Here is a 23,723-nt window from a genome sequence, read left to right on the forward strand (position 1 = left end):
CTTTCCCCCTTAACCAGGAACTTAACCAGAAAAGGCTGACGCCAAGGGGAAGAAGAGTTTAACATCAAAGAGAAAGCTATTTTGATCATAGTTAGAGTCTGACAGACTTAGGGTAACTACACAAACAAGCACAAACCCGTATAAAGCACGAACCAAGCTTTTTAGTCCACAAAAGCTAGCTAAGGTGCTTCTGAGCTACAACTGGTTTGCAGAATATTATGGTCCTGAAATGTCTCTGAACCTAGGGTAGTCAGGTTAGCGGCACATTTCAGTCACATTTCAAACTTATTTCTACTGTGATTTTTATGCAATTACTGAGAGAAATTTATTTACTCCTTGTATCTGACTCAAGTCCCCTAATTATTATGAGGATCGTCTGCTAGGTGTATATTGGTCAAAATCTATAAAGGAGAGCTTGTTTACTGGCAACACACTGATTGTCTCTTTAGCCTAACCTACCTCACAGGGTAGTTGTGGGGATTAAATGAGGAGTGGCAGAACCATGTATGCCACCTTGACTTCCTTAAGAGAAAAAGGTGGGATATAAATGCAATAAACAAAGAAAGAAGTTAAACTACAGGCTGAATTGGCTCAATTCCAAACTGCAGCAGGACTGTAGGTCAATTATTCAAAATCTCAGCTGCTATGCTTGAATATCCCTTGGAGGGACCAACAGTGTTTAGCAAATATAGGCTTGTTATCTCTGCAAGACACATATTTTAAATATCTGGGCATATTAGCTACTAAAGATTTAACTCAACTAAAAAGGAATTACGGCCCTCTCATCAAATGTCTGAAGTGTGAAATCAAAGCTCGGTAGGTTCTCGTCTTCGCTAAGGCATACTGCAACCCTTAGAATGATGCTTTTACTGAAATTGCTCTATTTATTTCAGGTGTTGCCAACAAATCTCCCTCTTTCTCAATTACAGGGGTTGAGGGCTTTTGCCACAGGGACAAAAGAGCCAGATTAAGGCCTTCAGTTCTGTACACTAAAGCACAATGTGGTGGTTATGAGATTCCTATTCTCAGACTTTATCGTGAGGTGAGCCAGTTTCATCAGTTATTGTCGCTCCTTAAGAACCACACAGACCACACAAGAACCATGTGGATACCTATGGAGTAACAACTTAAGCAAGTGATGCTCTTTTGCTCTCTAGTTACTTAAGGCTTGAATAACCTCTTCCTAGGTGTTGCTCTGAAGGTGTGGAGGGGATAGCAAAAGTGGCTAACTCCCTTGCTGTCTCCTCTCCACCCTGGGAACAATAAAAATGATGAGTTAATTTGAAAATGACGAACTATTGCTGCACAACCAACTTCTATCCTTACTACCAGATACTAGAACACAGTTTTACAGCTTTACATGTGGGTAGTTAGAGACTTGCACGTCCTTCAGGCTCTGTCAGATCTTTGGCTGCTTTTCAAATGTTGGGCTCATTCACACTTCCGTTTGGTCCATGACTTCTAAACACAGGCCTGAGAGATTTTTTCTTTTGTCCCACTGTTTCCCCCAGGAAAACCCACTGTTTACTGCTGAATCAGAGAAAATGTCAATTTAAGGGATGTATATGTGTGGATTGACACTTGTTCAGCAGTAAGCAGCAAATTTTCCTGGGAAAAGTACTGGGACACAGGAAAGAACTCTTGGACCGGTGCCCAGAAGTCATGGACCAAGTGGAAGAAATCATGGGACAAAGGGAAGTGTTGGATGAGCCCCATGTTTGCAGCAGTCTGTTTGCAGGAAGGGCATCACCTTAGCCCAGACATAGGCAAACTTGGCCCTCCAGATGTTTTGGGATTACAACTCCCATCATCCCTGACCACTGGTCCTGTTAGATAGGGATGATGGGAGTTGTAGTCCCCAAATATCTGGAGCACTGAGTTTGCCTATGCTTGCCTTAGCCTATTGCAGGATCCTAGTTCAGGTCCTTTCTATGGGTTCTCAGAACACAACGCATTACATCTGCTCTCTGAAACAAATAGCCTCACTAACCTATTGTAATATTACTCACTCCTGTGGGACATAATGTTTCCTAACCGCTACTGACCCACATTTTGATCTATAAAATATATACAAAACAAAAAGTTACTAATGATTCATATACACAGCTAAAAAATGAAGTTCAAAGAAAACTTCTGACTAGAGAAATATATATATTTTGTGTTGTATCAGTTCAGGCAGCACAGGTTTCTGGAAAGGGGCAACAAAAAGGCAAGATCATCAGAGGCAGCCCACTTCCTCTGACATGCCAATTACCTTTGTAGAATTTTGTTCCTTTCTTTTTAAAAAATAATAATCACATTTTCATAACACACACATGTAGAGAAAATATATTATTTTAATTTTAAGATTCCAGCTTTATATATGAATAGCAGTAAAAACCAAAATGTCTCGAGATAAAAATAAAATAGTTGAAATAGAGCATCTATGAGATTAACCATTGATACCTTATTCCCACTCTGTCACTACTTCATAACTCACTTGGAGCTGGAGCTCCATATATTAAGAACGCTCAAGAATAATGCCAAGGGCCTTTAAGCTTTAGAGATTTTTTTTTTTAAAAAAAACCAACACATGAGGCATGTGTCCCCAGCCCCCTATCTACTTCCAGAATTGTAAACAATACAATAAACTGTTCAAGACACTGGAATGCAGAGTATAAACACAATAACTCTTGGTACGTATGGCCAGCTACTGCTGTAATTCCCATCTTTCGATACATATACAAAAGTAAATACATTACAGGCAAAGCAGAACAGATGGGAAATGCATATACTGTATCACCTGGATACAATGATAAATTACAGCACAGGTCAAAGCTAACTGCTAGAAAGGAATTTAATTACGGCTGCAATAATGGTCTGCATGAGGGACAATAGACCAAAGCTGAAACCAGGCAAGTCAGAGGTATTTTGGGTGGGTGGTTCATAAAAGGAGTGGTGTAAATCCTGTGCTAAACAGGGTTGTATTCCTCATGAAGCAACAGGTTTGCAGCTTGGGGGTACTCCTTGATTCATCTTTCACCCACTGGAAGTGCAAGATGCTTCTGCAACATTAAGTACGTGTACTTTTACCAGCTTAGGCTGGTATGTCAGTTGTAAACCTTACCTAGAAAGACAGAGCCCACCCTCAGTTAGCTGTGCATTGGAAATATCCAAGTTAGACTCCTGCATGTGCTAGTTAGACTGTTGAGAAACTGCCGTTAGTGCAGAATGCAGTTTTTAGATTGCTAAAAGGGACTGGGGATTATTATTGCATTACGCCTCTGTTACGTCAGTGACACTGGCTCTCAGTCTGTTTCCTGATTCAGTTCAAAGTGCTGGTTCTGGTCTTTGCACTACATGGCTTAGGACCAAGGCACCTAAAGGACTGCCTGTCTTAAATGTACCTAGCCATACACTAAGATCTTCAGTGAAGGGCGTGCTGCAGGTATCTCCACCACTTGAGGTGAAGCAGGTACCCACCAGGGAGGACTTTTCAGTGGTGGTACCCCAATCATGCCCAAATAGGTTGTACCCAAAGAGGTTCATCTGGAAAGCTTGTATTGGCAAAAACCTTTTCATTTTCTTAAGTTTTTTACATGCACTTTTAATCTGGCTGGCTGTTTTATGATGCTTTTGTGGCTTTGTGGCCTTTTAGTTTATTATGTTTTATTTATATTTACAGTTTAATTGTATGACCTATAATGAATGAATGAATAAAAACTTCTAACTCTCTTAGAATTAACATATCCTCAATATGGATCAAGTTCTTGTATGGTGCTAATTTATGGAAATATTATTCAATTTGAAGTTGAATATTACCCAGGAGCCAGGTTGCTGAAAAACACTGGCTCATAAATGGGTTTTTGTTAGAAACCATATGAGCACGGGGGTCACCTTCTTTCTCATAATTATATACATGTAGCATAGTGTTGAACATTAATTATTTCCATCATTATAGACTTAGCACACCTACCTGCATTTAATAAAGGTAAATTGTCTTTACTACTGGTGTTTTCTGGAGATGTACACTCATAAACCAAGGCACACTACAAAACAAAGGTTAAAACATTTAGAATGTTATGTGAGTATTCATCATATAAAGTCTAAAAGAGTCACAGAACACACTGAAATTGGCACAACATACAGCAAGTATACTCCAAGCCCTCTTCAGGTGTGAGGGCAGCAAGTGATCATGTGTGCATACAAAGTGAGTAGCAGATCAGGACCATGCATTCCGGTTCCACTTCAACATTTCCTTTGCACACCAGCTCTACCCCTTCACTCAAACTTTGCACAAAGATCTGAAGGGGGATTGTAAGTACATTCAACTAGAAGCACTTATAAGTCTTCTAGTGATTGGAAAATCTGGTAAGGCAGTTCAGCAACTGAACTCATAAACTTTCTCAGATAAATTATGTCAGGCTCCATTACTGTGCTACAAAATGTTCCATTCAAAGCATCCAAAACCCTCCAACTCACTATGGAGCTATAAGAAGGGTACTTTGAAATAGGCATTCAGAGACGCATTCATTTTGTCTTGTTTCACCAGTCCCTCATTGTTACAGTGTCGTGGCTCCATTTGTTCCCAATCCATACATATATATTTTAATCTCCATCCCCTCAGCTTCCAGGGCTAATTCATAGCTCACATTCATTTTCCTCCTGGTTCACTGAAGAAAACATGTTTTGAAAAAGTCATTGGCAGGATAAGTGGCCTCACTTATGTTGTTGAAGTATATCCTGGGAATCAACATGTTGGGATTTGATATCATGATTTCCCCTATTACATTGTCTGAAAGATAATCTTCTTAAACCAATTTAAAAACATTACGTTTTTACCTACATAAAGCTGCTGTGTCAAGTCAGGAGCACGAAGGAGATGGCAGCCAATTGTCTGAGAGAAAGACAACTGTCCATAACTTTCTTGCTATTGTATCAATCACAGAGGTGCATCTTAAATCAAGTAGAATGTTCCCTAAAACAGGAAGAACTGGAATTACCCTCTTCCTAGGACCGGGGTGAAATGCTCAGATCCCTTTCCCAGCCTCATACATATACTGTGAAAGTCGGAAAGGCATTCAGTGATTGGGGGCTAGGGAGAATTCACCAGCATTCCTGCTAGCCAATTTTAAGTGCCAGAACTAGAGATTGATTACTCTGTCAATTTTGGAGTCTCATTTCACCCAAATCTTAAATTTAGTTTACCCCATTTCCACTTAAATTTACTGTTAAAAGAAGTTCACACAAAAATGTGGGTGTACTTTCATGTGTATTTCTTACAATATATGTACACAGTGTTCAAAACTCCCATTGTTCTAGGCGCATTTCACGACGGAATTACATTAGCACGAGCAGTTTCTGAGCTCTGGGGGTGCAGTACTGCATCTAAGATTTCAGGTTAAAACTGCAGAGTGGAAGGAAAGGAGGACCTTTTTCTGTCTCCCCACTTCCAACGACTCTCTGAAGACTGGTGAAGAGACCCTCTTAAGAATATTAGTGGGGTGGGCAGGCAAAGGACTAGACCATGTGAAAAATGAACATAATATTTTAGCGGCAGTTCATTCATTTTCAGCTTTGTATTCTTGTTATAAAAAAATCGTGCCTAGACATTTTGTGGTTGTGCCCACAACCCAAGTTGAAGGTGCCATTTAGCTCCCGGCTTTAATGTCTTAGTTTCTAACACTGTATGTACATATATACGCAATGTTGTCAATTTATGCAACATTTTTACAAGCAATTTCCCACTAATAGAATGCATTTTTGTACATGATCTTCGCTGATTATTTTCATATGCATTCTTTGGTTGGCTGTTACAAAATTCAGTGATTTGTCAATTTCAAAGGAGAGCTGTGTTTTAGTTTGGGTATTGGTTTAGGAAGTGCAAATTTGCTCAGTAAATTTCTCTCCCATACTTACCTACAATCCCCATTGGAACAAAATTAAATATTGAAAACACTTTTGCTGCTGATTCTGTAAAACAGGCAGCAGATATAAACAAATGAATCCAGAGAGGCGACTTAATTGCTATGTCTTCTCCCAACCCCCCTTGCATTCAATGTGAAAGTTTCGGGCACATGACAAATTTCTACTGCATCTTCCTATTAAGATTGACATCTCACCTCCAATGCGTTATATGGAATCGAACACAATTCATTTTCAGATCAAAGGTAACAGTAACAAAGAAAAGAGTCAGGGGTACATGTTTCAAAGGAGGGTTATTGTTACAATAAACCAGAAGTGGATTACTCAGAATACTCTGAGCATGTCACATATATTTTTCAGGAGTTCAGGAGCACAATGTTGCTATGTTATCAACTGAAAATCATTGTCATTACAATTAGAGATTTCTTCCAGACTTGTATTTTCTAGCACAGAAATGATTTTTAGGCAGGTTCACAACACTTGTTTCAAATACAGTGAACATTGCTCACATACAAACTCCGTTTTTTTAACTGCTTCAATTTTAATTTGAGCCAGGGAAGAATTGTTCCATTCTCACTTAGCGCAATGCATCAAAATATTCAAGAGAGTTGTTATATTTTTGGTCCAAATATGGATAATCATAAGGTGAGTCTTTTTTTCAAATTAGTAAAGGAATCATTTGAAAAATTAAACTGATTCTTCATCAGAATGCTGGAAACAAAGCACTCCTACGAAAACTGAACCTCAGCTAACTGACAGGTTTTTTTTTGTTTAAAAGGCTATTATTTAAAACTTGCTTTCTGTACTGAGTAGCACTTGAGAGGGGTGGAAAACAGGGACACAGTCTATCCAAATTTTTCACACTGAGCTAATTATGCTTGATTGATTTTTAAATTGGTAATTTTGATCTAACAAAATGTGAGTTAAAGTTCTGTAACAAAACCCTGTTCCATTTCAGTGTATTTTTAGTTGGGAGAGCTGAACACTCGGCGTCATGCTTTAGTCTATAGAGGAGTTCCTTCATTTTAATTTGCAAATGCAAACTTAAAAGTCTACTGTGACCATACTAATACATAGGCATCTGGCATATCTGATCATTCTAATTTAATTTGTGCACTGAGCTGGGTTCCTACCTTTTGTCCCTGCACATCTGTTGTGATGTGATCTGCCTCCCCATTCTCTGTCTCCCCCATCTTCACAAGGCTGACATCTATAGTGCCAAATGTTTTCCCACCATCCGTACTCCTGAAAAAAAAATGGAGAGAGGGAAGAGAGATTTTTTTTTTTTTGCTGGTGTGGCAGTATCATTAATTAAATCCATTTCCTTCGGTCTGAAAACTGGAAGATGAACCTACACTGTATACATTTTGAAATTCTGCGAAAGGTGAAAAAGTAAGGCTCCCGTATCCAGGCTCACTTTTAGAATTTTGAATCCTGTATCACATCATACACATCCTGTATCACCAACCTAGCAGTTCGAAAGCACGTCAAAGTGCAAGTAGATAAATAGGTACCGCTCCAGCGGGAAGGTAAACAGCGTTTCCGTGCACTGCTCTGGTTCGCCAGACGCAGCTTCGTCATGCTGGCCACATGACCTGGAAGCTATACGCCGGCTCCCTCGGCCAATAAAGTGAGATGAGCGCCGCAACCCCAGAGTTGGTCACGACTGGACCTAATGGTCAGGGGTCCCTTTACCTTTACCTTATCACATCATTGTACAGATCGGAACAGAATAAAAAACAATAACATCACAAATTTTATCAGCAGCAACTAGCCACATTTCTGTCTCTACAAGGGTGGAGTTAAGAAGCAGTATTGAAGGACCTTGTATTGTAATCTGTAAGTTACTGACTCAGAAACCTCCCAACTGTAATTTGGTCTGCATGGTTTCAGAATGTATATCAGAAGTAATTCATTTATAAAATAAATGAACACTTTTAAATAAACAAACACCTTTTTAAAAACAAAACAAACAAAAAAGATATTTAAATCTCAGCTGAGTCATTTTCTGCAGTACAAATGCAATAGGCTCCAGACAACAGGATGGAATTCAACCGGTGCCTAAAAGAAAGTAATAAAAGTTGTCTTGCAGCTATATCATTCAGCAGGGAGTTCCACAGTCTGGGTGCCACCACAAAAAGGTCCTTTTTGGTAGCCATCCATTGTTCCTTAGCTGGCAGTGGCAATCAGAGAAGCACCTTTAGAGAAAATATTAACAAAACAGGCAGGTTCCTGCAGGAGAAGGCAGTCCTTCAGATACCAAGGATAGAATGCAGAATTTCAATGCTATGAATAGAGAGGGTGCATTTCCCTGTGGGCAAGACCAACATCAGACATTTTTGCCATAATTTGATTTCATGACATCACAATGCACACTATGCACACAGAACCCAGTCCTCCACATTAAAGCAATCAATTAGCGTATGGAAGAGTTTTCCAAAATCTGAACCTATAAGGTGGGTTGTAATGCTATTACACCACACCATAGGCAGGAATAAGAGATGACAGCTCTGGACTTCTGCGGATCTCTTAGCCCAGCATCCCTGACTGGTAGCATATGATAAAGGACTAAATCTCACTGGCTAATCTGTACTAGCAAATCATGCAGATTACATTTCGGCTTCCCAATTCTGTTTTAAACTATTATGGTAAATCCCCCTTTAATTTGAATCATAATAGTTTATTATATTGACCTTATTATACCTCTCTGCCTCCCTCCCTTCACAACTAGCACTAATAAAAGATAACCAAGCAATCTGTTTGTGCAAGGAGAATGTGAATATGCAAAAACGAAGAGTGGTTGCTAGCTCACATATACCTTTAAAAAGCCCAGTTGCCACAACAGATGTATTGGTCAAAAATGTCAGTTTACAGCAGATTAGAATGTTTTGATGAAAATGCTTAACTTTTGACTCATTGCCAGTTTGCATTAAATATTCAGCTATTAAACTATGGATTACAGACTGTCACAGGTTTAATCCTGTCGGTTGCTATGAATTTCAGAGGCAATGAAACTGTATGTAGCCTGCCAATCATATACCATAAGGCTACGAATGAAATCTTCTCTCTTTCTGTCTCTCTTTTGCAGTAAACACATCCACTCTTACCAAACAGAATAGGTAATTTATTTAACAAGGAACAACTTAGATGTTCATGATTTATTGATCAAGAAGTTCACAAGGCATTACCAGAAGTGACGTGATTAGAGTACACTTAGAACCATAACATAAGATTTACATAAGTACAGTGGTACCTCGGGTTACATACGCTTCAGGTTACATATGCTTCAGGTTGCAGACTCCGCTAACCCAGAAATAGTGCTTCAGGTTAAGAACTTTGCTTCAGGATGAGAACAGAAATCGTGCTCCGGTGGCGCGGCAGCAACAGGAAGCCCCATTAGCTAAAGTGGTGCTTCAGGTTAAGAACAGTTTCAGGTTAAGTACGGACCTCTGGAACGAATTAAGTACTTAACCCGAGGTACCACTGTAATGGAAGTGAGATATATCATAACTTTTGAATCACCTTCATAATGGTTTTGTAGCGATAGGTTATATTTTTAATTTCATTTATAGACTTTTGAGATTTCTATTTCTATTTACTGCCATTGCTATCCTCATGCATGAAAACAATCAAGAAGTATATGGAAAGCAGAAATATGGCCATTGCCCATATGAAGAGAGTTATTCCACAGGTTGTAAAGTTGTAAACAGATCAAATCAGTCAATGCAACTGAGAAAAGCCATCATCTAGGATACTTCAAGGAAGAAAAACACCTGCAGATACATCTTGTCTTTTTATTGTCTGAGATTGTTCCCATTGTTTGATGCTGTTTTTAGAGTCCAGGCGTACTGAGGACAAGTTCTACACAGCTATGAAACAGAATGGAATAAACACTTGGTTCAGTACTGTGGCTTATAAATACCCTATTTCCCATTGGAAAGCATGGCTCCCTGCCTTGTGAAATGAGGAAAAAGACAGATATATGGTTGCTATGGTTATTAGGTTTTGGCCAAGGCATGGAGCAATACACCAGTGCCTCCAATGGCTAAGTGTTCTGATAAGACCCTGAGAGCACCTGTCAGTTGCCCAAAGACAAAGAAAATCTGTATCTGAACAGCATAGTGCAGTAAATTTGTGTGATTCAAAACATTTTCTCCTGACCTGCCATTTACCAATACAGAACCAAATCTCAGTTGTAAGTGAAGGAGGGAAGAAAATGAACATATCAGCAAGCAGGAAGATGTGTTGGTGGAACAGAAATATTTAATTCTTCACTGGACTCCATCTTAGCTTAATCTCATTTTCACACAAGCAGGGCTCACACCCTCCCAGATGCCTTCATTTTTGCTGCTTGTAAGAATTTTGGATTGGGTTAGGCTTTTCTGTGTTGCGTTTTCCACAGACTTTTTGTATAGCTCTGATTAATCTTTGTTACCACTTTTGGAAGAGTTTATTTTTCCCTGAATCAGAACTGTTCCTTGTGATTTTTACACACAACTACCTTTTCTGTTTTTTTCCCCTACATTTTGGCTGGTTGCAGGCTTGAAAGTAACACAGAATTCTTTATCACAACTATAAACAAGAATTTGACAATCTCTTTTGCTGGCTTTGCAGTTATTCAGACTTTCAACAGGATTTGGGTTTGCTTTTGCAGCTGTTTCCTCAGGGCTTTAATCCCTCTCAAGGGAGGATGGGCTCTCAATGCTAAAGTCTGCTTTCCCCCTTCACCACAAGAAAGTTACTATCTACAGTCTCTGAATCAAAGTTGTCTGCAAGCTCATGGAGCAACACAACAAACACAGCTCCTCCCCTAAGATGCTCACTTAATACTTGGTGACCAAAACAAAACAAAATTGCATCGTCCAACACTTTCTTCAACTTGCTAAATCATTTCCTTCAATTCTTTTCCCATTACAGCCTCTGATTGTTCAATCTCAGCCAAATAATTCTATGTTTTTTTCCTTAGCTTCACCTGCCCCATTCAGAAATCTGTGCAACCCCTATAAAACATGAGAAAATTCATTGTGATTTCTCCCCCTATTCACTAGCAATACTCAGATCTGTGCAGAGGTATGGGGGGAGGTTGGTACACTTGTCCTGGTTGTGGTTCGAGGACCCGATCCCCGCGTAGTGGAATGAAAACACAAGGACACGTGATATAAGGTTAATGGGCAAGAAAAGGCCACAACTTTATTGATTACAGCAAGTGAAAAGGTATTGGCTTAGGCATTGGATTACGTCAGCTGACTCCACCCCCTCAGAGAGGGGTGAGTCTAAAACAGGGGGGTTTATTCACCAGTAGGTGGAGCCTGTTGATGCTAATCCAAGCTCTCCCCTGATGTCACCGAGGGTCGTGCCATGGCCTCCCGCCACGAATACACGACCGCCGGATTCCTTTAATGGAATACCCAAAATTGAAGGCGCAGGCGATGGCCACACCTAGCCCTTCGACACACCACAACACATTATTCCAATGCCTAACCTACCCACCAATACCACGAAAGTTGTGACGATTGCTACGAGGTAGGCGAAAAAACCCCAAAAGCCTAATGCCAAATGGAAAAATTCCTACCAGGCCCCCCAGACAACCAGGGCGACCAACCTAAGGTCCATAGCAAGGCCAAAAGAAAACTGAGACCCTGAGCTCTAAGGGAGTGGAGGGTGGGTGACTCGCGACGGGACGACGAAAAGTGAGGCCAGAAGGCTGGTGCCGCAGCAATTTAGGCTGCTAAACACGCCCCCTCTCAGGCACCTGGTTGGGTGCCTGCCCGTGGGTGTGGGCACCAGCCGGGTGAGTGGGAGGCAGGGGGCTAACGCCCCCTGCTTGAGGCGGAGTCCGGCTCCCGACCACACTCCCCTCTCTTGCAGGAGGAGAGTCTGTCTCAGTAGGATAAGCTGGTCAAGGGGCCCTGCCAGGGACCAGCTTTTTTTGTTTTTATTCATAATTTTATTCTAACAGGACTTCCACCCCAAGCCTCAGACAAGCTCTGCACGGATCTGGCAATACTCTTGTATAATTTAGACCTACACTGGCTCCCAGTACATTTCCGAGCACAATTCAAAGTGCTGGTGCTGACCTTTAAAGCCCTAAACGGCCTCAGCCCAGTATACCTGAAGTAGCATCTACACTCCCATCATTCAGTCCTGACACTGAGATCCAATGCCAAGGGCCTTCTGGCAGTTCCCTCACTCTGAGAAGCGAAGTTACAGGGAACCAGACAGAGGGCCTTCTCAGTAGTGGCGCCCACCCTGTGGAACGCCCTCCCATCAGATGTCAAAGAAATAAACAACTATCTGACTTTTAGAAGACATCTGAAGGCAGCCCTGTTTAGGGAAGTTTTTAGTGACTGATGTTTTAATGTATTTTTAACCTTTTGTTGGAAGCTGCCCAGAGTGGCTGGGTATAAATACATCATCATCGTCATCATCATTATTATTCATTGTAGAATCTCTTTTCCATACTAGCTTGCTGCTCTTTTGCCTCCTTCAGTTCCACTGAAATCTGCCACATATCTGTTGATTTCCTTTAGACTACAGTGGTACCTCGGGTTACATACACTTCAGGCTACATACGCTTCAGATTACAGACTCTGCTAACCCAGAAATATTACCTCGGGTTAAGAACTTTGCTTCAGGATGAGAACAGAAATCGTGCAGTGGCAGCGGAAGGCCCCATTAGATAAAGTGGTGCTTCAGGTTATGAACAGTTTCAGGTTAAGAACGGACCTCTGGAACAAATTAAGTACCGGTACTCAACCCGAGGTACCACTGTATTTCAGTCCACTGACTCCCCCTTCCACCTAATAGAGCTCTTTCTTGCTTCCAGGTTACATGCAAGCCCTAAGATTTCACTTCTTTTCCCCCGAACAAGAACCTGGAGAACAAGATTCCTGAAGCAAGGAATCACTTTATATGGAGTATTCAGAGTAGCCTATCTCACAATAACTAACGCATTCTTAGCAGCCATGCTAACTCTTTTACATATGCTTTCATTCTCTCTCTCTCATCCTTTTCCTCGTCTCCCCGCCACTCTCTTTTTGAACTTTCGCTTTCCAAGCAGCACACTTTACCTGTCATTCACTCTAACTCTGCCCAGAATTCCATCACACGCCCCTGTTGCCAATCACTATTCCACTCACTCCACTCAGGAACCCAGAGAAAAAAGAAAAGCTGATGGCATATTTGCATGTTCATACTGAGTTATGACACTCAGGCTTTCACAAGCATTACCCTCCCTCATAACACAATACACACAACTAAATCCTGCAGTCTAATAAAATATATACATTGCTCTTAGCAGCAATCCTTGATGAAAAGAACAGGTTTTTATTTTTATTGCAAAATCCTTAATTCATTCTGTAAACCGCCATTTCCATGCAGATTCACCAATTAAAACTGTGAAACCCTTTGCAGATTTTCTGCTTCCAGATAGTTCTAGTGATAAATAAAATGTCATTGAACAGATTTTACTATTCCTTTTGTTCACCCTAATATAAAATGCTATTACACACTTTGCCAAAGTTCATCTCCACTTTTCTAATGTTTTGCCAAGTATATAGTGCCAAGATGACACCCATCTGCTTCACTTTGGCTTGTCACTACCAGAAACAACTATTCTATGTTAGCTGTATATAACTGAATAAATAAAGTTGATTTGTGCGGAGAGAAAGAGTGCGAAGCCCCATATTAATTGCATTTCCTGAGGAATAAACATGCATTAAAAAAACCCTGCAGGTGTTTTGAAAGCCTAGCCATCAATTAAGCATGCATAATATGATTCGTATTTAATGCTCTCTGAATTCTTTGAATCTCTGAACCACAGCTTCTCAATTTCATGTTGTATCTCAAAAATAAAAATAAAGCAGAAGTTGCTTTATACTGAGTTGGACCACTGGTCGAATTAACTGTGTGATTACTGACTGGCAGTGTCTTCCAGCCCTATCTGGAAATGTCTGGAGTTGAACCTGGAACCTGCTGCATGCAAACCATGTGCTATTCCGCTAAACCATAGCCCATAAAGATGTATATATCTTAAACATGTACTACTGGAGGTAATAAAAAATCTGTTGGCCTAAGCAGCACACAAAACCCATCAAGTATTTAAACTGGAACTGAACAGCAGTAGAAGCAATATATATAGCTATCCATTTTTATTGTTACTATTGAAAATCAAGTAAGTTTGAATTTGGGGCACATGTGGGATACCATTAGCTCACCGGGTATATATCTATCCTGGCTAGCAAGTAGTGAAGTCCTGTTCCAACTGCTTTCATCACTCAGAGAGGGCAAAACCAATTGAAACTGATCTAATAATCAGGCCAAGACTGTGTCCCCAGCCTCTTAAATTCTGAGTGTATTTAAAAAGCAGTCCCCAAGAGCAGTCAAATACATATCCTTTTGCCTGCAAAGGAGATGCTAAACTCATTGGCATCTCAGTAGATATAGCGCTGACTGACCAAGTCATTAATCACCAAGAAGAACTCCATAAGATGGCACTTTGCAGACATAATTGCAGCTGTTAGGAACAAATTACTCATTGCCATCACTGCTGTAGCAGAGCCCAGAATATAGATAATTTTTACATGTCTATTAGCTAAGATGTGAGTCATCTGGCCTCCACAGCTCCTTCCTTGATTAGTCAGTTATCGGGTCCAATTCTTTGAGGAAAGGGGAAGAGATAATATAAAAGCCTGTATTAAATTAATGTCCTATAATCTTGGGTGCAATTGGTCCAGATGGGGTGCTATTCTGGTTCCTAACAATTGTGTAGCTCTTCCTCCATCATCACAACTTAATTCTCCTTTAAAAGAATATTAAATAAAATGATGAGTTTGCAACTTAGCTTCAATTCACTATAGATCCCTGCAAAAATTGATTTGTTAATTTTTTTTGCAGAAGTCAAATATTCATGAATCCCAAATTCAGACTCCAGTCCCTAAACCAAAAATGTATCCAGGTCTGTATGGATAAACAGATGGAATTAAGCAAGTTATTATTTATTACCAACCCCCCCCCAATCCCTACAAACCAACAGTTCCATGGGATGGAAGCAGGCCAAAGACCCATCTCTTCCAACATCCTGTTCTCACAGTGGCTAAGTGCCACTGTTCCATACTTTCTTCTTGTTACCTTTAAGCATGGTTTAGAGCAGGGGTAAGCAACCTAAGGCCCAGGGGCCGGATGCGGCCCAATTGCCTTCTCAATCTGGCCCGCAGACGTTCCAGGAATCAGCATGTTTTTACATGAGTAGAATGTGTCCTTTTATTTAAAATGCATCTCTGGGTTATTTGTGGGGCATAGGAATTCGTTCATATATATTTTTTCCCCAAAATATAGTCTGGCCCACCACATGGCCCACAGCTGAAAAAGGTTGCTGACCCCTGGTTTAGAGGTACATGTTCAATGACACCAACTATGGTTAACCCTATGAAATGCTCAACCATGATTAAAGCATGCCAGATACAGGAGCAGGGAATTCACCCCAAAGAGGGGAGAGAAGGAAGCAAGGGAAAGCAGGCCAACAACCCTATTTCACTTTCAACTATGTTTAATAAACTGGCAGCATTATGGGTTAGGGAGAGGCCGAAATAAAATAAAATGAAACACATTCACAGGTCAAAAATACATGCTTAAATATCCTGTAGTTGACTTAAGCTTCGTGCATTGTAAGAATGGGAGCACTTGAGACAGATATCTGATAAGCAAAATGAAACAAACCACTAATTGTTGATTATTAAATTTATAGTATTATGTATTGTTTACTGTATTACTGTCTGTAGACTTTGATTTTTATGTGAAATGCTTTGAGAACAGATTTACTTGTGGAGCAAGTAGTATAAAATTAAATTGACAATTATATATACCTTTAGTTTCAAAACACAGCCAAGCAACAGTCATTAAATGTCACAGGTTGTTAATTTGACGTGATTTGCTATTGACAGCAAGAGACCTACCTCAGGCTGAGTGTCAGTAGCTGCTCCTTTGATTTCACCAAATCACCTACTTTAAATGTAGTACAACCCAGGAAGCTTCGCTAGAAACCAAAGGGAATAAAAGAAGAGAGGTGGGATGAGGTGGGATAGAGGAAGAAGGAAAGCACCTTCATTTAATTTCTCAAGCTGTAATGGTTTATCTTTTAACCTCACACCAGCAAATCTTTCCTTGGTAACAAGGGAGAAATATTAAATAGGAAACTATTCTCTTGATCTATTATCTGGGGGAATGCCTTCATAGATCAGTGACACTATTATCAATAATTTGTAAAGCTGAGGCAAGAACCTCTTTTTCATAAAAAAGCAAACAGAATGACAGCCTGACAAATAGGATGCTGAACATGTACAGCTATAAAAAAGAATGTTTTGTTTTCAGCACAGGGCTTATTTTTTCCTATTCATGGGGTTTTTATATCACAAGTAATGTTAAATCTGCAGAATCTTAAGGCTGTTCTTCTTGCTACAATAATTTCTCAAACCCTGAGGCACTATCATCCTTATTTGCCAAATATAAGCATATTTGTTTTCCAGAGATATTTTTATGTAGCACTTAGAACATGATATTAATAGCAATGTTACATTTCTCCAGTTCATCACACTGTTTGAAGCATTCATTTCTGTATTTCCATTCCAGGAAGGCCAATTTAATTCTAGTACAGATGCAAGGAAATGTATCCATCCAACTATACTGATAAAGAGTTATATTGACCTACATTTTTCTGTGCCTCTGAACCAGTGGCAGCCATTTGCATCCTTGTGCAAATCAAACTGTTCAGTGCAAAAAAACAAAAACGAATGCATCTTCATCTCTTCTTCCTCTTCACATTTTTCATTTTTAGTCAATTTTAAAAGTTAACTTGTCAAAGATCTCTGGCTTTTTGTGTGTGTGTTGGTTGCAAGATGCTTGGTATAGCAATAGTCCTCTTCAGTTCCCATTCCACAAATGTATGGTTTAAAATCTCGCTTCCATCATAACCTTTTTGATATCTTTGACTATATGGAGAATTCAAACGTGTCATACCACAACTTGCTCATATGAGGATTACCAACCCCTCTTTTTTATAGGGTCTTGCATTGGCCTACAGAACTTACTTCTCTGGCTCATGCCCCAGAGGTTCGCAAGCTTCCACCACTTCTATTATACAGTACTAATCTATTTCTAAGTAGAATCTGCCTCTAGAGTGGTTCTTAAGGAATGTATTCTAGTCTTTCTGGCCCCTCTAGTCTCCCTGGACACAGGGATACTTCTCAAGCTCTCCTACACCCACAAAGTCAATAATGAGTCCCAAATACTCATGGGCTTTGAACTAACCAGAATATATGAATACGGAAACGCTTTTGTTGTTTTTGTTTACTGCTCTCACACAGGAATAGAAAACCAATACTGAACACAAGCAATTGGGGAGGGGGGAGAAACTAGCAGGATAAATAGAGCACATTTCTGTACAAGGTTTTCCTGTGTGATTGTTTGAGCCATTGCTCCATTATTAACTAAGTGTGAGGAGCTGGAGTCAGGCTTAGGTCAGCAATAAAACAGTGAAGCACCCAATGTCAGTGAAGTTAACTATTCAAAGAAACGAAACAGCTCAGTACTAGTGGTTGCAGCAGTAGGTCTTGCCCCAATGAGGTAGCTGCAAGGATTGAAGGTCCCCAAATATCCACTGCTCTCTAAGGTTCCTCCCCTGGTTCCTTTCCAAAGGCTTTATTGTCTTGTATCTCGTTGCTCTACCCTCTTCATTCCTTTTTGTGTTCTGGGAGACCAGGGGGGAGGGGAGTGGGTCACAGCAAGAGGAAACTCCCTGGATTCCTCAGCTGTCTACCTCATCTCTGCCTCCTGGCCCACCCTCCTCTGAGTCTGGACTGCTCTCTGCCCCAGCCTCTTCCTGCTCACTAAACCCTGTTGCCCTCTTTAGTTTCCAATAACTCCTCCTCCCAGACTTCTCCCTCTGACCACACATTATCATCTCACCACTAATCCCCTGGCTCTTCTTCCCCTGGGGGTTCCCACCACTCTGCTGTATTCAGCTAGTCCATGACACTAAGCAATCATACTAATGTCTTCTGATGGGCAGAACCGCCACCACCCCGCAAGAATGTGCAGCGATGTGATATTTACCATTGGTACTCAAGCCATTTTCAAAAGAACTTTGTGGAAAGAGGAGCTAAGTTTCCATGCTGTTGGCCATGTCAGCTTTTAGGAGATTCAGTAAATTTAAGAAGGCATGCTAATCAGAGATGAAATTACTGTAGTTAGAAAAAGGGATGGAGGGCACTGAGTCAGAAGAAGACATAGGGCCTATCCACACTTCCTCTTTTCCCACTAGTTCCCCCCAAGGAAAACTGCTCTTTACTGCTCAGTTGGAACAAATGGCAATCTGGTTTTCCACAGATTGCTGTTTATCCCAATTTAGAGCTAGAGTGAGTTTTCTCTGGGAAAGGAGTGGGGCAAGGGGAAAACTGCTCAGACCCTTTCTAGGCATGGGACAAGTGGAAGAGCAGACAAGCCCTAAGGCATTGCATTGTTCCAATGTGAACACCCTAATAAACTATGGATAATAAGGTAGCAATTTAGGATCAGCTAATATTTTAAAAAGAATAATCTCTTTCTTCTTTCAGATGCCTTTGGAAAACTATATTATTCAGACAGCCTTTGAAATGTGAATTTCTTTTTACCAGTCAGTATCTATTAATTCTTTAATTGGTATTTTTATTTATTTTATCTTAATTTTGTGGAGGGGGTGTTGTTGTTGTATTTTACTGCCTTGTTGCACTTTTACGAAAGTGTGGTCAATAAACCAACTAACCAAGATCTTACATACAAAAAGGGAGTGGGAAGGAATCCTGAGGCACAGCATACTATAAATAATATTCTAAAAAAAACCAGCAATACTTTTGGTGAGTGAAGTTCAGGAGCAAAAAAAACCTAATACATTGGCATAACTTATTCTTGAAATATTCTCAAAGGGTTAGACTGAACTTTTTAACCTATATTGAAAGGTATGGCAATAACCTAATGTCCAGCCTCAGAATAATTAGTTTTAGGAACATTATTAAATAAAAAAAGTAATTTAATGTTTCCTTGTTCATTTAAGAAAGCATTTCCTAACAAGAGAAAAGAATGCAGGAACTAGTGAAAGAGACTCTCTCCTGGCACCCAGAACATGGAAAGCCCCATTGAAATTTTATTTAATTTGGAATGCTTTATTGTTTGTATTATGATTTGATTTGATACCAATTGGAATATTATTAATTGAAAAATAATTTTTTTAAAAAAAACAGCAACAAAGCATTTCCTTACTATACCCACTTATCAACAATTCATACAGACAGTGTACCTTTTGTACAAATCCTAAGACAAAGAACTGCTATGTCTTCAGTTTTATGGACAAGGAGATATTTTGCAGAATTTGCATATACAAAGGCAGGTCATAAACATCTGGTGAGTATAATGTTGAACGCAAAGACCTATAAGAACTTTGCAAAATGTATACTAAGTAGTATGATGTATATTCATCAATGAAATTAATACTTACCCCAGTATCTGTCCTTGGCTCTTTCTGTTCTGCCAGAATGCTGGTGCGGACCTAGAAAAAGAAAGTGGGGCTTTTATTGTACTGGGATATGCTTCCTACTACATTCTAAGATATTTTCAGGTATCCATTTTGAAAAAACTAATCTTCTGACACTCACATGATATTAAATCGTCAGCACATTTGAAAATGATGTCCAATCATTTTAGCAAGTGCTCAGCAAATCATAGCCATCCAAAGTATGACAGTAGTTCATGGAATGATGCACATTTAATTTCCTTTGATTTGGTTTTATCTCTAGTCTACTGAACTGAAGAGTAAAGAAATGTACAACACAGGAGAGGCAAGGAAGAGTGTAAGCTGAACTCTATGGCAGGGTCAACTCCTGTATGTACATGGCTGCCACATATCCCAGTGCCACAGAATAGCTGGCCATGCTTATGATATTTGAAAGTCACAGACCAGGAATGGTAAACCCTTTTGAGCCCAGGGGTTGAATTCCCTTGGCAACATTCTGGGGGGGGGGGCACAGGTGAGTGGCAGGCAGGGCCAGAGCACAACAAATGTAACTTCTGCCTTTTGTACAGCAGGCTAGTTTCTATACACACTGTATCCTTCTCCATACTCCATTCAGGTAAGCAAAGGGCATTATCAACCTCAATGACACAATTCACCAAGACAAAAACTCAAGAGGGATACAAAGCTGGGCCAGTGAAGGGAACAGCCTCATGTTGTCTTCTCCAGGAAATGCAGGCACTCAAGAAGACTGAAAAATGTAGGCCACTGGTGAGATGATTTGGAGAATGAAAGAAAGAACACTCGCAAACAGCCCTTGGGCACCTCAAAAAGAGGGTGATCACAGCAAAACAAAAACAAAAACCAACAACCCCAAACCCTGTACTCTGCTGATTATAATTTCAATAGAACTTTCTCTCTTCCCTTTGATAATATTTATTCCAGTAATTGATGGAGAATAGTTAAATTAATTTGCAGAAGACTTTTTCAACACAGAGCTTCTTTACTGCCCCTTATACATTTTATTATCCTTCAGGTAATCTCTAAGTCTGTCATTGTTAATGCCATGTGGTAGAAAAGGAGATACAACTATAAACTTTTTGTCTCTCTCTCTCTGAATTTTCAAAAGCTGATATATGGCACCATCATGTTTATTACATGACAGTACACTTTTATAAAAACTGTTAGCAGTGAAAGAAACATAGCTTTTCAACCACAAAGTCATTTTCAGCCTTCAGTTCCTTTACTTAAGAAGCTAATAACACACCTATAAAGGTAAAGGGACCCCTGACCATTAGGTCCAGTCATGGCCGACTCTGGGGTTGCGGCGCTCATCTCGCTTTATTGGCCAAGGGAGCCGGCGTACAGCTTCTGGGCCATGTGGCCAGCATGACTAAGCTGCTTCTGGCGAACCAGAGCAGCGCACGGAAACACCGGTTACCATCCCGCTGGAGTGGTACCTATTTATCTACTTGCAATGGCGTGCTTTCGAACAGCTAGGTGGGCAGGAGCAGGGACCGAGCAATGGGAGCTCACTCTTTCGCGGGGATTCGAACTGTCGACCTTCTGATTGGCAAGTCCTAGCCTCTGTGGTTTAACCCACAGTGCCACCTGTGTCCCAATAACACACCTATAACATGACGTAAAATGATGGTGGTGGTGGTGGTGATGATGATGACGGTGAGCGGTCATACATCTCTACCACTAATACTTTCAACAGTAAATAATTTGTGATCTCTTATATCCCTGATAATGGAGGTCTTTGCAGGAGACACTGCTAGCAGTCTCCTTTGACTTTTGGATGCTCAGCTTGGATACACCAGGAACCATGAATTTAGTATTGTGCACACAATTTTATGGAAATAAGGTCAGCTGAGTTCAGACAGGCACCCTCCTTTTTGAACTTCCAGGACAGGAAATATCAAATATGCAGCCTAAATGGGTGTTCTGAAGCACACTTCTCAAAAATTCCAACACACACAGTGGATGTGAATTAACAATAAACTTCTGAGATTGTTTAGTACCCCTTTTGTCCTGGAAGGAAGTGACAAAATTAGCTAATGTTGCATAAATGGAAAGACAGCAGGGCTTAGCAAACGTTTACTATTTCTGATTGTACACCATTTTTTAAAAAAGATAATCTCCTCTTTTTACAAGCTGAACAGATAATCTGACAGCTAGAGGAACAGAAAAATGTTGATGCTTTTCTGTCAGTGTTAAGAAACAGTCAGCTCACTATCCTTTCTAGAACATGCTTAGTCAACCTATTCTCTTATGAAATAGATTATGAAAATTCAAAGTTAGGTTTTTCAAAAAAAAATTATTCCTAAATTGCAATAAAGTATAGGCAAAGGCTGTAAACTCAGTAGTCTGGCATCAGCCTTGCATGCAGAAGGTTCTAAATTCAATCCCCAGCAACTCCTGGTTGGGTTGAGAGAGACTTCCTCTTTGAAGCCCTGGAGAGCTGCCAGCAGTCAGTGCAGAGAACGCTGAGTTAGATGGACCAGTAGGTCTGACTCAGTACTAGATAGCTTCCTAGGTTCCTATTATAAAAATAAGCCTGATTGCCCAAAGTTAGCCATTTCCCACTGTTTTGTCTAATAAGCACAAATCTAGACACACTGGGTGATATCCAACAAAGTTATACACACAGGACAACCATTGAAATCTATGGATTTAAGTCTTTTTATTCCAATAACTTATGTTATATACCACCCACTGATAACACAATGTGATTGAAAACCTGAAAATAACTCCTTTGTTTTTTGTTTTTGTATTTTGCAGCAGCTAAAAAGTAACCCCTGAAGAAGGTATGAATAACAAATATACAATCATTTCCAGAAGGGCTAGCCATGTTAGTTCGTAGCACCAAAAACAAATACAGGGTATTTTGGTATCCTAATGTGGTAAAAGCTTTCATGGACCATGTTATCCAAGGATGGATTTCATGTCATAAATACTAAAACCATCCCATCCGTTTTCCTTCAAGGTGATTCCTTCTCAGCTTTCTTTTTTTGCCATCTTTCTCCCACTGTGCACATCATTTGTTCCTCCTGCTTAACCCCTGAAAACTCACTTTGATATGCCTCACACTTTTTTTGGGATGATAAGAATTATCATAATAAACTCAGAAAAGGGAATGCTACTTAACAAAGATTCATAAAATTCTGATAGGGGTTATTCATGATATATGTAATCATTAGTCTCCAGGCCTGAGTTATAATTTGATCTTTAAAGAAATATGTTTGAAAGACTGTTAGCTTCACGGGTTATCTGCACAAAGTAAATTGAACCCTGTTACTTTGGGTACCTGTTACTTAGGTACCCATTTGACTCCTGACTGCTAGTCCACCCTTTGACCAAAGTCAGGTGTCTACATGCACACCAAGAGTAACTATGTTCCTTTGGAGGAAATCAAATGCCTATATAAACCTCATTTGTCACACTCCACTTTTGGAAGACCAGAAGCCCATTCAAACCCAACCTAACCCTTCCAAGTTCCTTTGACAAAATACAGACTCCCAAATTTACTACAAACTTCACTTGACTCCCTTTGGGGAGGCCAAATATTAGATCTTCCCTTTAGCTGAATTCATATTAGACAAACTCATGGGAGGCGAGTTCTCTCAAAGCCTAGGAGCTAAATCAAACATCCAGGATCAGAGATAGTATGCCACTGATTACAGTTACAGATAGGTAGCCGTGTTGGTCTGCCATAGTCAAAATAAAAAAATTCCTTCCAGTAGCACCTTAAAGACCAACTATCTGAAGAAGTGTGCATGCACACGAAAACTCATACCAAGAACTAACTTAGTTGGTCTTTAAGGTGCTACTGGAAGGAATTTTTTTATACTGATTACAGTGTTTTGGTGAACAAACATGGAATGGCTATTTTCTCCTTGTCTTACATGTGGGCTTCTTTAAATCATCTGGTTGGCCACTTTTGAAAAAGTGATATTTGAGCAGGGAAATCCTTTGTCTGATCAAATATGGCTGTTTTAAAGTTCTTAGGATGCTGAGGGAGCATTTAGGAGACAAAATCCCAGATTATTTTCACTTTGAGCAATTTTGTGCCTAGCAGACACATTCTACATAATCATCCATTAAAGCTGGTATTCACAAAAACCAGACAAAAGGACTTTTGAATTCAATGTTTAAAAGATAAAGTTATTTTCATGCAAAAATGAAAGATCTAGCCAGTTTTCATCCCCTGAGGAAGATGACAGAGAAAAGAAAGCTGTCACCAAATCACTCTGTGGAAAGCAAAATATTTCTATACTTC

The 23,723-nt window shown here is 40.0% G+C and overlaps 1 protein-coding gene across 6 annotated transcripts in view; it reads right to left on the bottom strand.

The window, feature by feature from the left end:
• The window catches only part of INPP4B (inositol polyphosphate-4-phosphatase type II B), a gene marked incomplete at its 5' end in the record, with an annotated part of 260,693 nt that overhangs the window by 83,324 nt on the left and 153,646 nt on the right, over positions 1–23,723 (bottom strand). For all 6 annotated transcript variants that reach the window (XM_082237557.1, XM_082237558.1, XM_082237559.1 and 3 more), the window contains 4 exons: positions 3,956–4,028; positions 7,038–7,149; positions 15,858–15,937; positions 19,430–19,480. In XM_082237557.1, the coding sequence (XP_082093683.1) occupies positions 3,956–4,028; positions 7,038–7,149; positions 15,858–15,937; positions 19,430–19,480 (316 nt within the window). The remainder of the gene's footprint in view (positions 1–3,955; positions 4,029–7,037; positions 7,150–15,857; positions 15,938–19,429; positions 19,481–23,723) is intronic.

This window comes from Podarcis vaucheri (assembly GCF_965113315.1).
Source record: "Podarcis vaucheri genome assembly, chromosome: 9".
Classification (NCBI taxonomy): domain Eukaryota; kingdom Metazoa; phylum Chordata; class Lepidosauria; order Squamata; family Lacertidae; genus Podarcis; species Podarcis vaucheri.